This window comes from Alexandromys fortis, unplaced genomic scaffold, assembly GCF_014885135.2.
Source record: "Alexandromys fortis isolate MF-2015 unplaced genomic scaffold, M_Fortis_MF-2015_v1.1 scaffold_8_1_9099942, whole genome shotgun sequence".
Taxonomy (NCBI): Eukaryota; Metazoa; Chordata; class Mammalia; order Rodentia; family Cricetidae; genus Alexandromys; species Alexandromys fortis.
In genome coordinates this window covers 8,348,074-8,360,573 of record NW_026067898.1, presented here as the reverse complement: position 1 = coordinate 8,360,573, position 12,500 = coordinate 8,348,074, and the positions used below count along the sequence as shown (strand labels likewise).

The window sequence follows — 12,500 nt, the reverse complement described above, 5'->3', positions numbered from 1 at the left end:
GCCTGGCTCTCACCTTCTCTCGGTTTCCCTTTCCTCGCTTGGCCTTGCTGTGCCAACCTCGTTACCCATTACATTTTGCATAAACTATGCACACGAAAAACCGTTTCATTTCCTAAGCACTGAAACCAAAAACTAAAGAGAACTGTAGTGGACTGGAAAGAAGAAAGCGCCGTGGCCGCCACCCTTTCCCACCTCGGCTTTGTCCTTTTGGAGAAGACCGCAGCAGCCCTGCGCGCTGAGAAAGACATCTCGCCTTCGCCTGCCTCGTTGGCTTTTCACACTTCATCCTCCTGCTCCCCCTCGGACAAAGGCCCCTAACAAGCTGAGACTGAGAAAATCTGCCTTTTCCTTCTCCCCCTAGTTTAAAGACAAGAAAGGGCAGCAGCATGAATCTCATCTCCGGGGTGACGCTCCCACAGAGCTCTCTCTCTCTCTCTCTCTCTCTCTTTGTCACGGTGTCCCATAGCTTCTAGCCACTCCCCCGGGCGACTCGGCCCCGGGGGGTGATCAGCCGGGACAGGACACCCTGGAGTCTGACTAGCCCTGGGGAGCTGTCTTCCCGGAGACCAAGGCCTCCAGACCAGCGGAAAGCCGGACCTACAAAGCGGGAACCACGTTTAGAAGGCGTAGGGGTGGGGGTGGGGAAACAGCTAGGTCGGAGATACAAAAATAGAGATCATTTGGAGGGGGGGACCCCTCCAGGCCTTCGCGCCGGCTCCTCCCCGCCCCCCAACTCGGGCAGATTTCTTTCGCCCTCCGGTACCCCGGGGCGCCCCCTAGCGGCAGCACTAGCCGAGGGCCATGCGGGGGGGCCCGAGGGGACGCACACCGAGCGGCCGGCGCGGCCCCTGGCGGCGGCGTAGTTATCTGGTGAGCGGCGCCTCGTCCCTCTGGTCGGGCGGGCTGACGGCGGTCTTGCTGAGCACCGCGGCCGAGTAGGGCAAGAAGCCGCTCTCGGAGCGCGGCGCGGCGGCGCTGCAGCCAAAGTCCGAGGCGCCCGCCGTCCCGGCTGCTCCGCCGCCGCCGCCGCCGCCGCCACCGGCGCCCCGGGAGCCCAGCGCTGCGGCTGCGGCGGCGGCGGCGGCGGCGGCGGACTGGCTGCTGTGGCAACTGAGGCACGAGCAGGGCGCCGAGCTGCCGCTGGGGGGCGCCCCGGCCGCCGCCGCCGAGGAGGCCGCTGCAGCTGCAGCCGCCGCTGCAGCAGCCGCCGACGCCGCGCTGTTGAGCCCGGCGGCGGCGGCGGGAGCCTGGTAGAGCCCGGGGTGGCGGAAGCTGCAGAGCAGCTCGGGCCGCGAGTAGGGATGCGAGAGCGCACGGAAGGTGTCCAGAGGACGGATGGAAGTGGCGAAGGGCGACGACGCCGCCGCTGCAGCTCCCGAGGCTGCGGCCGCCGCTGCAGCCGCGGTGACGCCCACGTGCGGGTAGTAGTGCAGCGGCACGTGCGAGTGGAAAGGGTAGGGTAGGCTTCCGGTGGCCGCCGCGTGCGTCATCATGTAGGTGTAGAAGCTGGGGTCCGCTGGATGCGGCCACGACATGGCCAGGCGCTGCCGTTTGTCCTTCATGCGCCGGTTCTGGAACCACACCTGCGGGGACAGCCGCGCCACCGCCCGGGTTAGGGAGCGCTGGGTATTTCCAGTCCCCGCCCAGAGTCTCCAAACCCTTTCCCGATCCCGGGGGAGCCTGGCCTACTTCCCTGGCTCAATCCCCTTACTCTCCGGGATGGGACAAGGTGCGCAGAAACTTGCGGGCCTCCTAGAACACACCCTCCACAGTCAAAAGAATCTCCTCTTCCGTGTTTTATGCGACTCCTCAGATTCTGACTCTACACTTGCTTTTATTTTTTCCTCCTCCCAAACCAACCTTTTATCTCCCTCTGTCTACCCACCCACCGGTGCCCAGCCTCACTGAACACCGGTCTGTCAATCCCAGGATTTGCACGGGGATTCCGGGCAGCCTTTGAAGAGAGGCTGTCTCCAGTTTTTCTGAGAGGCAGCGGCTCCAGGTCTTGAGCCCTCGGAGCTGCAAGGACCGTTCCCCAGGGTATGGGTCCGATTAGGGTATTGGAAGGATGATTTTTGTTGGAATCATTTGCTTTAAATGAGTGGCACAAAGCTAGGTACCCAGAACCTGGGAAGGGAACTTCGCTACCCCTCCTAGCCTAGTAGCTAATAAAGACGTCATTCGTCACAACTCTAAATGAAAGAAAGCCCCGATCAAACTGAAGGACTTCTGTACCCATCTCCTATCCCGTGGGGTGGCTCCTTTTGCTAGAGAGTCCAACGCTCCGCCAACTGCTCCCCAAGTCTACCCAGGTTCCAGCCATCTCTTCTGGGTGCATAATAAAAATTGATAACCTACATATATCTATATATAAACAAGGACAATTTTGTTGTTTCCCGTTATCCAAGAGAAAAATTCTTTAGGAAACTACATTCTCAATCGATTTTTTTTAAATAATGTAACCTTTTCTTCAAATGTTAACGATTAATGTTAGAAATAAATCTTCAAGATCAGGAACAAATGAAAAGTTTCACCTCGGGTTTGTACCAGAGGAACAAAAACAAGCCCGCCTTGTCGCTTAGAGCAAAGTAGGACCTTGGGCACAGGTTAGGAGTCACCTGGACAGAATTGCAGAATTGAGCAGAGCGAGGTCTGAAGTATGGGCCTGACGATTCAGGGCGCCATCTCAGGTCAGCCAGACCCGCCAGCCGATTGGGATTCGCATGGGAGAAATAAATAAGCCTACTCCTTCGGTGACAAATCCTGGTGGACTTCCACAGCTAACTCTCGCCACCCAGAAAAGCAGAAAAGAGGGGTAAAGAAATACATCAGCCAGGTGCCCCGAGGGAGGCCTGAGCTGGCAGGCGCCAGAATCGATACCTTGATAGTGGTTTCGGGCAGGTTGAGAGCAGCGGCCAGCTCGCATCGGCGAGGCCGAGACACGTAATTCTCCCGGTAGAACTCCTTCTCCAGGCGCGCGATCTGTTCACGGGTGAACGCCGTACGGTATCGCCGCACCTGATCGGCGCCGGAGCTAGAGCCAGAGCCACCCAACGCCGCACCCCCGCTGTTGCCGCCGCCACCTCCGTGCAGACTGCCGAGGCCCGAGCCGGAGGCCGACGTCGTGGTACCCGCGACTGAGCCGCTCTCCGCGTACCCTAGCAAGCAAACAATCCACAAAGCATGAGTAGCTGCAGGGGCAGAGAACCCTGAGCTGGGGTTGCTAACTGGTGGCAAAAGTGCTTTCGGGAAGGAAAGTCGCTGTCAGAATTGATGGGGTCTGTCAGGCTTACAAATTGCCGCCGTTAATGGAATCAATGAAGTTTGGGGAGCCCTTCCTAACCAAATAATAGGAACGGAATTTAAGAGGGTTGTTCTTTTCTCGATAATTAGAAAATTTCCACTCGGTAGGAAAATTGGCCGAGGGAAAAATGCCTACCTCGGACGCAGTTTGAGAAGCTGTGGTTTCGACATGGTCTGGAAACCACAGACCGGCCTCCAGCCTTTCTTTGACAGCCTTTAGGTTTAAAATATCTTAAGCTTTTTAAAGCATCTGCCGCTCAAACCCGAGTCTGTAAAGGGGGAGGGGATGTCTACTTTTCAACTCTTTTCTGCTGCTGTTGTAAGCGGTTGTGCCGAGGTGCGGGCCAGGCTGTCTCAGATTTATCCAGAGGAGTTCCCCCTCAAGCCGGCCCTGGGGGCTCCAGAGGCAGCAGAGTTCGGAGCCCCTGCCCAGTGCACCCTTCCCCTAGAGCAAGTGAGCAACCGTGTCGCCTCGCCTCGGCTCTTAGATCCGCAAGCGGAAACATTTGTTCCGACTGGGGCAGGAGCCTGGGCGAGTGGGCCTGATTCCTTAGGCTCCACAGGCGGGGGCAGGCTGCGTTGGGAGGCTCAAAGAGCAGAACCAGAGGGTATGGTCCCCAGCATGCGTCCCTCCCCTGCCCCTGCCCGCTTGGTGCATCACTCTAGTTGCAAGTCGCAGACCCGCCAAGGTGTGGAAAGAACTGGCGGGACCCGCGAGGGAGCTCGGAGGATGGGGCTAGAATCCGCGGCTGCCCGGTTACCTTTGGCATTGTTTTCCTTGAGCGGCGCAGCGCCCAGGCCGCCGGGGGAGCGCAGTGCCGAGCACCCCACCTCCACGTCGCTGCTCATGTCGGCCTCGGCGGCCGCTTCTGAATAATGACCAGACTTCTTGCGGCTCTCGGTGGCGGAGGCGATTTCGGAGGAGACGGTGCTTTCGCTGCTCGGGTGCTGCAGGTTGAACAAAGTGTCTATTTCGAATTTGCCCTTGGCGGGGAGGTCTCCCAGCGCGCCGTGCAGGGGAGCGGACGGCAGGCGCGGACTGAGGCGAGCCGGGTGCTGCGAATTTTCCAAGGCCTCCAGCACAGCACTGCCAGCCGAATCGGACAAATTGGAGAACCTCTTGGTAGCAGTAGGGCTATGGAGCCCTCTCTCCATCAGAATCATCTCTTTTCTTATTCTTTCCATCATCTCAGCTTTCTAAAAAAAATGTCACAGTGGCCTGGCTGTCCCGTCTTAATGATGGGCTGCGCCTAGGGCTGATTCTCATTCAGCCCCAGCAAGCGGCTCTAAATATTATTATCTCTTTTGGAGGGAGGCGGAAAAATTGTGGGATGCCAGAGCGAGGGAATGACTGGTCAAAATGACCCATACATCCTTCCGAGTCGGAGATGTCATTCATCAAAAAGTAGCGCCCGCTCGTCATTAAGGTACGAATGACGCCGTCCGAATAATCATTTATTGTAACAGGTTTATAAGCAAATAAATACACGCTCCTGTCAGTGGGTAATGAAGGCGACTTCAGAGCAGACAAATAGATCCAGGTAGGAGACGAGAAGACACGACAAGTGAGGAAGAAGGCTCCGGTCCTTTGCCCGCTCCCAGCCAGCTCTGCTCGCCCGGGGGTTTGGCCTCGGGGGTGAAATTGACAGTCTGATTAATAGAGCACGCCGAGGCACATTTCCCCCTTCATTTAGGGGCATCATTACGCTCTCAGTTTGCTGGGTTGCCCCTTAGGTCCTAATCACGCAGTGCCTTCCTCATTTTTTCCACGGACACAGATAACGTGTTAAATAATAGATAATGCTTTGATATTCCAGAGTGGATCCTTGGGAAGTTTTTTTTGTTTTGTTTTGTTTTGTTTTAACATTTACAAGCTGGGGGCGTAAGGGGGCGGGCAAGGGGGAGGATACAGGAAGAGCTGCATAAGAAGACCTTGGTGCCTGCTCCTGTCAGGATTACTTATCTTTCTGTTTTAAGAACCAAATATTAATAATAAGTATTTTATTTAACAAATAGGACCCTGAGTTCTTTCTCTCCTTACTTCTCTCAGCCTGAATGAGAGAGAGAGAGAGAGAGAGAGAGAGAGAGAGAGAGAGAGAGGAATAGAGAATATCTTATGGACTTCTGAAAATGCTTTCTTGCTACGTGGCTGGGGAGGTACATAGGGCCGAACGGAAATCATTACACCGTCTCTGATTTTCTACCACTGTTTTCAGACTGACTTCTGAACTCGGAGACCCTAGATTTTTAGTTTTATAATCGGACTGGTAGATAAGCTTCTCACCCTCGGCTTTTCCCCTAGAGGAAATGAACTAGACTGGACGGTTTGATAGTAGAATCTGACAGCTAACTTTAAACACAATCGTGATTTACCGTACCATAAGGGCCGCTCCGAATCCACTTTTTAAAATTGCCATCCCACACCCCACACCCTTCCTAAATAGAGGTATTTGTGGTAAAGCAACGGGTGTGGAGGAGTCAAAGTGGAGGGGGGAATCTCCTGCTGCCCTCTTCCCCACTTTGCTGTTCTTCCACATCTCCGGGCTCCCCCACTACACACTAGCTTCTTACCTGTGGCCCCTTGTGTTCCTGGTGCTGGGTGGGGGCGCAGAGAGTCTCCGACCAGCCTTGCCTCTTCTCCCGTCCGCCCGAGCCTGGAGGCTGAGCCTCTTGGCGATAACTTTGATAGTCATAATGACGCCGGTGGCAACCATTTTAAGGAAGATCAATCTTCACTCAAATCCGCTCATCTCCTGCGCTTGCGCCCCACCCTGCCCGACTTGGGTGCGTCGTGTCGGTTCGCTCTCTCTGGCTGTCCCTGAGGCAGAGATTCGCCCGCACTGGCGAGGTTCACGGAGGACGGAGACAGTGCTCAGTGGTACAGCGTGTGAGCTTCCGAAGCAACCTGGAGAGCCTGGCAAGCGGGGCGCTGGTCTCGGGTTTTGCATCCTGGTTGCAACACCAACTCAAGCCCTAACCTGGGCCCCCTCCTTCCCTCTTTGGGACACACCCAGCACGTTGGGGTGTGTTAAGGGGCAAACCCCTAATCTAATTGCCCATCTGTCCATTGGCGCTTTCTTTTTAACCTTGGACCCGTTGGGGGCGCGTCAGGAATGTAAGGGGAGTTGAGGTGTGAAGTATATTTATATACACGTGTACACATATATAGTCAATGCCTAAAGTCTCTCTCCTCTTCCCCTTGGCGCCAACTTATTTCTACAAGCAAGCTTTGCTGAGAAAGTCAACCCCACATATTTAAAATCCTAAGTGGAAAGCTAGATAGGCTCGCAGACTAAGAATTGTCTGGTGGGCTATGGCCTCCATTTGAGAACTTGATCCAGCATCCACCTTTGCCCCTTTCCCTAGGGTAGTCTATCCTACCCTAGTGGTCATCCGGCCCCTGGCAGCTCTATTCTCCTCGAGCAGGCTACTCTATAGGCAATTTGCAGGATAGAAGCCCAGTCCTGCAGTCAACCCCACCGGCTTTTCAGCCAGGATGCCCAGTTCCACCCGTCCTGGCTGTCGCTGCTCCAGTGTCCCGGGGAGGAGGGGTCCTGCTACCCAATCCTTGCTTACCCAGGGGATTATAAGAGAATCTTTGGTCTAGGCTAGGCTCCGTGGGGGGCCAGGCCCCTGGCAGCAAGTGGTCGCTCAGCCTGGGCGGAAATCCTCCTGAAGCCTTTATGGCTGTCATTTGGCGCCCCCGTCTGTTTTCCTCGCGGTTTCAGCGGCTGTGAGCTGCTTTTCAGTCACAGAAGCCTCAGCGGCCTAAAAAGATGACCCCCTTTTCCTTTGCCTGCGGGTCTTCCATTTCTTCCCTTCTAGGACTCACCGCCCCTGGCTCCAAAAGTTGGCCGAACCCGACCTCAGAAACTGGAAAATACCATTTCTCCTCGACGTCTTCAATCGCTGGTGGTTTCAAAGCTATTTTGTTCCTTTTAAGTAATACTAATAATGTATTTCTAGATGGTTTTGTTGCAGCAAGAACACTTGGGAACTTTCACGGTGAAAGGCATCCTTAACTTTTCCTTTAGCGGAGAGTAACATTTCACAGCGACTAGAAACTGTCCCTGTTTTCAGCCTTTGGTGTCCTCAAATTACCACCAGCAAAGTACAGGACCACCCAGTTACACAAGACTCAAACACATGCCCATGACTTCAAAGGAATCTTGAAGATGGAGGAGTGAGGTGACATGCAGGAAACTCTTACTCCAAATTATCCAAAAGCACAGCTTTGGTGGAAAGAACGACAAAAAGGAAGGACAAAACCTATTTTTCTTGATTTTTCTTGTGATTGCACCCACCCCCTCTCTTTCTCTATCTATCTATCTATCTATCTATCTATCTATCTATCCTTTCCTCTTCTCCCTCCCTCCCTTCCTTCCTTCCTTCCTTCCTTCCTTTCTTCCTTCCTGTCTTTCTTTTTTCTCCTCGGGTGGGGTTAGGCCTCCAAACTAAGTATTTGTTTCTTGTAAACAGCGGGTCCCCCAAGTAAACTGTTAAACATTTGGTCTATGACTTCAGGTACGATTTTGCTTCGGATTTGCAGAAGGGTGGGTCGAAAATAAAGCAGGAGTTGCAATAGGCCGGCACAGTGGGGTGGTCTGAGCCAGCTCTAGGCTTCCTGATGGAGGGCTCCAATCAGTAGGAGCCTCCGGTTCTCAGGCTGATGTGAGCCTCAGGCCCGCTGGAGAGTTGGGATTGCAGACGGTGGTGAAAGGACTGCACGCGCCTCCAGAGTCTGAGCTGTGGGCCTGGCGCGTTTTCTTTAGGCTGAGTGCGGTCCTCACAAGCAGGTTTCGATTTATAGGAGAGAATGAGGGTTGGAGTAACCAAGCCTGCCTTCGCTAGAGCGACTTCATGTTCCCATTGCTTCGCAGTCAAGCCCTAGCACTCTGCCTCATCTGGTCAGCCCAGTTGCATCCGTTTTCCTTCTCTCCCCCACCCCCTGCAATTTCAGGCTACCCTAGGACGGTTGCAGGTGAGGATTTGGGTGGGTACTCTCTTTCTAGACTCTAAGGCGGCTCAGACTTGCCGCCTGTCTGGAGTTTGTGTACCATCAGATGAGACCCAAGAACTTGCAGAGACATCTAGCGCCAGGCGCGGGGAATTGCAGGCGCCTTTCAGGGATCCCAAGTCCCTCCACCGACATCCTTCATCAGCCTCTCAAGCTCCTCCTACATGTTTGGCGGTTTCCAAATTTGCCTTGCTGCTACCCATAACCTCGTGGGTTGCCCATAGAGAACGTGAAGGATTTGAAGTGGTGATAGACTTCTATTTGACCTCACTGCTGACAGTTAGGAAAGTGTGTTGCTAGAAACTCATGCTTTCAAACGTGAGACAAAACAGCGAATCACAATCTGCTTCTATTTAGAAAGAAAGCAGGAAGTTATTCGGTCCTCCAGCTCTGGCCCTATCTTCCCAGAGTCTCCACTGCAGTAAAACTCAGTGTTTCTTTGGCAGGGAAGATGCTCCCCCCTGTTTCCTACCGTCCAAGGCTAGAGGAGTTCTCCCCATCTCAAATAAGGGCCTGCTGTACTATGGGAGGCAACCTTGGAAGTTTTAAAGAATCACGTGGTATATGGAGAAGGTCTTTGTTGTTGCATGAGATTTTCCTTTAATAGAGACTAATTCTGTTTCTAAACCCAAAAGGATTCCACCTCGAGATACAGCTAGTGCCCCAAACACAGGATTGCATTTTCTGATTGTTGCTAAAACCCCTTTTCTACATCAGAGGATTTTTGTTTGAGTTTTACTTTGTACTTTGTTTGCTCTTTTGTTTTCCCCCCAGACTGAGTGAAGTGGGTTATTAGCTGGAGAAGGGAAAATACGTTACAGCGCCAGCAGACAGGCATGGTTAAGAACACTAAGCAACCAATCCTAATCAACTTAAGACTTTGTTTCTGAATTGAGACTTTTTCTACTAAATCTTTGGCTTCTCAAAAGTTAACTGTAAGTTATCTGTAAGATACCCTGTATTTCCTGGTTGTGACCAGCAAGGTAAATACTTTCAAAGGACTCTCCCACAACCCCGTTCTGACAAGACCCTGCCGTCCTGGCTGAAATAGGCAGCAATGATGTGGTTAATTGAGCTCATTGCTACCTTGGTAAGCAGAACACTTCAATACGTCTAAATGCTAAGTCTCTATCCATCCACTTTCCATCCCCAAATAGACATACAAATTCGTAAAATCTTCAAGAAAGAATAGAGGCTGTGACTCCAGAAGAGATTAAAATTCTCTAAAGGAACTGTTGAAATTCCCTCTTCAGGAGGGAAGGAAGGGCTAGGAGCGAGTGAAGGAGGAAGAAGAGCGAAGGAGCCACAAAAGACAGCATGAGTTTTTCACCAAAATCGGGAAATACGTCAAAAACTTTTCACAGAGCAATCGGTAAGGATTTGGAGACACTTGTCATTGCAAAACTCTTTTTGCTTAACAAAACCTGCTTCTTGTGTTAAATTTCCACTGTGATACACCCACACACAAATATAGGGCTCGCCCCGTGCTCTTGGACATCTGACGAAAATGGTTATAAAGCCGGCATAGTGGCTTATACCTGTAATCCCACCCCTTTTGGAATTTTGATCCAGTCTAGGCTGAAGAGTGGATCTGTGCCTCAAACGTGAAAGAAAATAAAGGATTGTAATTAAATTTTAACTTGGATAGAATTTGGACACAAGATACACAAGCTAAATTGAAAATATTTCTCCCCATTTCACCTCGGAATCCTCTCCATACCTGTCTATCACCTTATAAACTAACAACCTTACTAGTTCATCTATAAAGCAATCCCAGCATTGCCTAGCAGTAAACCTCCGCATGGCCCAATAGCAGAAACTTCCCTGGGGTGCTGGGGATTTGGGGCTCTACCTATGTGACTTCTCAGAACCTTTCTCTGGGTATAACCTGCTCCTCCTGCATACCTAACACTTAACTTTGTTGAAGTCACAGAAAACCCCGGGATAGCAAAGGGCAAAGTTCATTCATCAAAACTTCCTCTATTTCTAAATAACCTTTGAAATCGGCAGAAAACTCCAAGTCCTATAATGACACCACAAAGCATTATTGGGAATGAGGCCGTATTGAGAGGTTTCAACCTGGGTATTAATCCCAATTTTTCTCCAGTTGAGTACAACTTAATTTCTTGCCAAGGAAAAAAACATAAGGAAGAAAAAATAAGCCAAGGTTGATGTGTGAACTGGAATCACAGAATGTGACAAACTCTTCTTTCTATCTTTTTATCTTTGTTTTAAAGATAAAATGTTTATTAAATGTATTAGCCAGAGTATATACAGATAGTACTGAAGCTTAAAGAGCACAAAATCACTAAAATATTGAGTTTTAGGAGACCAAAAGATTATTGCTTCCAGTTATTTCTGCTTATTCTGTTGTATCTTCAAAATATTTCTGCAAATGTTTGAAGCCATGGGGAGAAATACCAAGCTCTCCCATGCTGTTTCTCTCTGAATAACAGAAAGGAAAACAAGGGAAAGTAAAACATTTAATTGCTAATCTCTTTTTAAAACTCAGCAACTCCAGTACCTGACCCTTTAGATGCAATCTAGCTTCCGTTACTAACTTTTCCCTTCTCTCGAGTAATCAAAACTATCCCGATCAACAAATGGCTGCTCATCACAGATCCACAAAGCCCTGGAGAGACTCTTTGGATTTGAATTTGACCATGAACGAGTCTAGGACTTTTAAAAGTCAAACAAATTCTCTTACTCCTCTCTTCTAGTACCTCTCCTATAACTTTCCCCCTTTATTTGAGCCTTTTATGGTTACTGTGTTTTTCGTGTCAACAGTCCCAAAGCCATCAGCCCACCCTGCAAGGTCAGACCAGACCAGGCCCAGGAAGACCTGCTCACTCTTTCTCTTCTTCTTTCTCAGAGCCTATTTTCAATCAGAGGGCAGTAACGCTGGGTGGCTGGGTGACGAACTGGCCCCAGTACCACACGTTTAAAGGAATGATTTTCTTAACAGGTAAACTGGTCTGAAAGGTCGATAGAACAGCACCCAGTGGCTCACTTTGAGGCTCTTACACCCACCCACCCAGCACTTTTGACTCACCAAGTCTAGTATTGCTCCCAGGAGACCTAGATTCGACCCAGGACTTACAAGGGCGACCCTTAAGTGGTTAAGATCCCAGAATAGTTATGCTGGGACTCTGGGGCAGAAGAATGACTGGGACTGGGATGAGGTGGGAATACAGAAGGATTAGAGCTGTAGCAGATACACCCCCAAAGTTGGATTAGCTGCTCCGGTGAGAGCGAACGCTATCCCCGTGAAGTCGGACCTAGGCGGACCTAGGCGTTCTGGGCGGCTTCTATCACCAGCCCCGACTTTACTTGGGGAAAAAAAGAAATCCTTTTAACTTGGCACACTCAATTCTCTGCAGTTGGCAGCCTGGAAAAGGAAGCGAAACAAAGGTCCCTGGGAAAGTGAAGTTTTCAATTAATTGGTATGAGTAACGGGCGGGGGTGGGTGGTGGCTGCAAAATGCTGGAGGCCGGTAGGCTGTGGGCAAGGCGCAGAGGATTCGTGGCAGTCTGAGTGTGGCTTTCTCCTCCCGCTCTGGTCACGCAGTCTTCTGCGGGCCCGGGAAGAGGCCAGCCTTCTTAGTGACTCCCTGCTGCCGGGAGGTAAGAGATGTGGAGCTGGCATCCGTAAACTTCCTAGCTGCGCAGACTGTCCAGCTTGCGACTCTGAGGTGAGTTGTAAGTCTCTGGTGCGCCTCAAGGGCGCTTCGAGATTGGTTTGTGGCCTGATGGTGTCTGTATAGCAAGACTCTGCTCGGGCTGATCTTTGTGTGAATTGCTTTTACCCTTTAGGTAAGTTCAAGGTAAGAAAACTGGGCTGTCTTGAATTTAGGGTGTAGAGGTAGACCAACGAAAGATTAAGTAAGCAACAGGTTTAAAAAAAAAAAAACAAAACCAACAACAACAACAAAATAGGATTGCTCTGTCTTCACATCATCTGACCACCTCTGTCCTCCACCCTCATTTTGGTGTGCAGCTCGAGGAGCAGAAGAGAGGTGGCAAAAACAGCGGTGGTGGAGATGAGGCGCAGGCCTCGGCGCCCGCCTTGCAGACAGGCCTGAGATGGGCCGTCGCGCAATCAACTCGAGGGGGTGGCTGCAGAGTAAACTCCCGGGTCGGGGGGGGGGGGGGGCGGGGGAGGGGGGGGGGCCCCCCCCAGG

The 12,500-nt window shown here is 51.7% G+C and overlaps 1 protein-coding gene across 1 annotated transcript; it reads right to left on the bottom strand.

Moving 5' to 3' along the window:
• Positions 1-863: 863 nt before the first annotated feature.
• Positions 864-4,491, bottom strand: Evx2 (even-skipped homeobox 2). The gene is made up of 3 exons (XM_050119460.1): positions 4,065-4,491; positions 2,881-3,158; positions 864-1,583 (listed from the first exon to the last, which is right to left on the bottom strand). The coding sequence occupies exons 1-3, from the start codon at positions 4,489-4,491 to the stop codon at positions 864-866; spliced, it is 1,425 nt and encodes a 474-aa protein (XP_049975417.1).
• Positions 4,492-12,500: the final 8,009 nt, after the last annotated feature.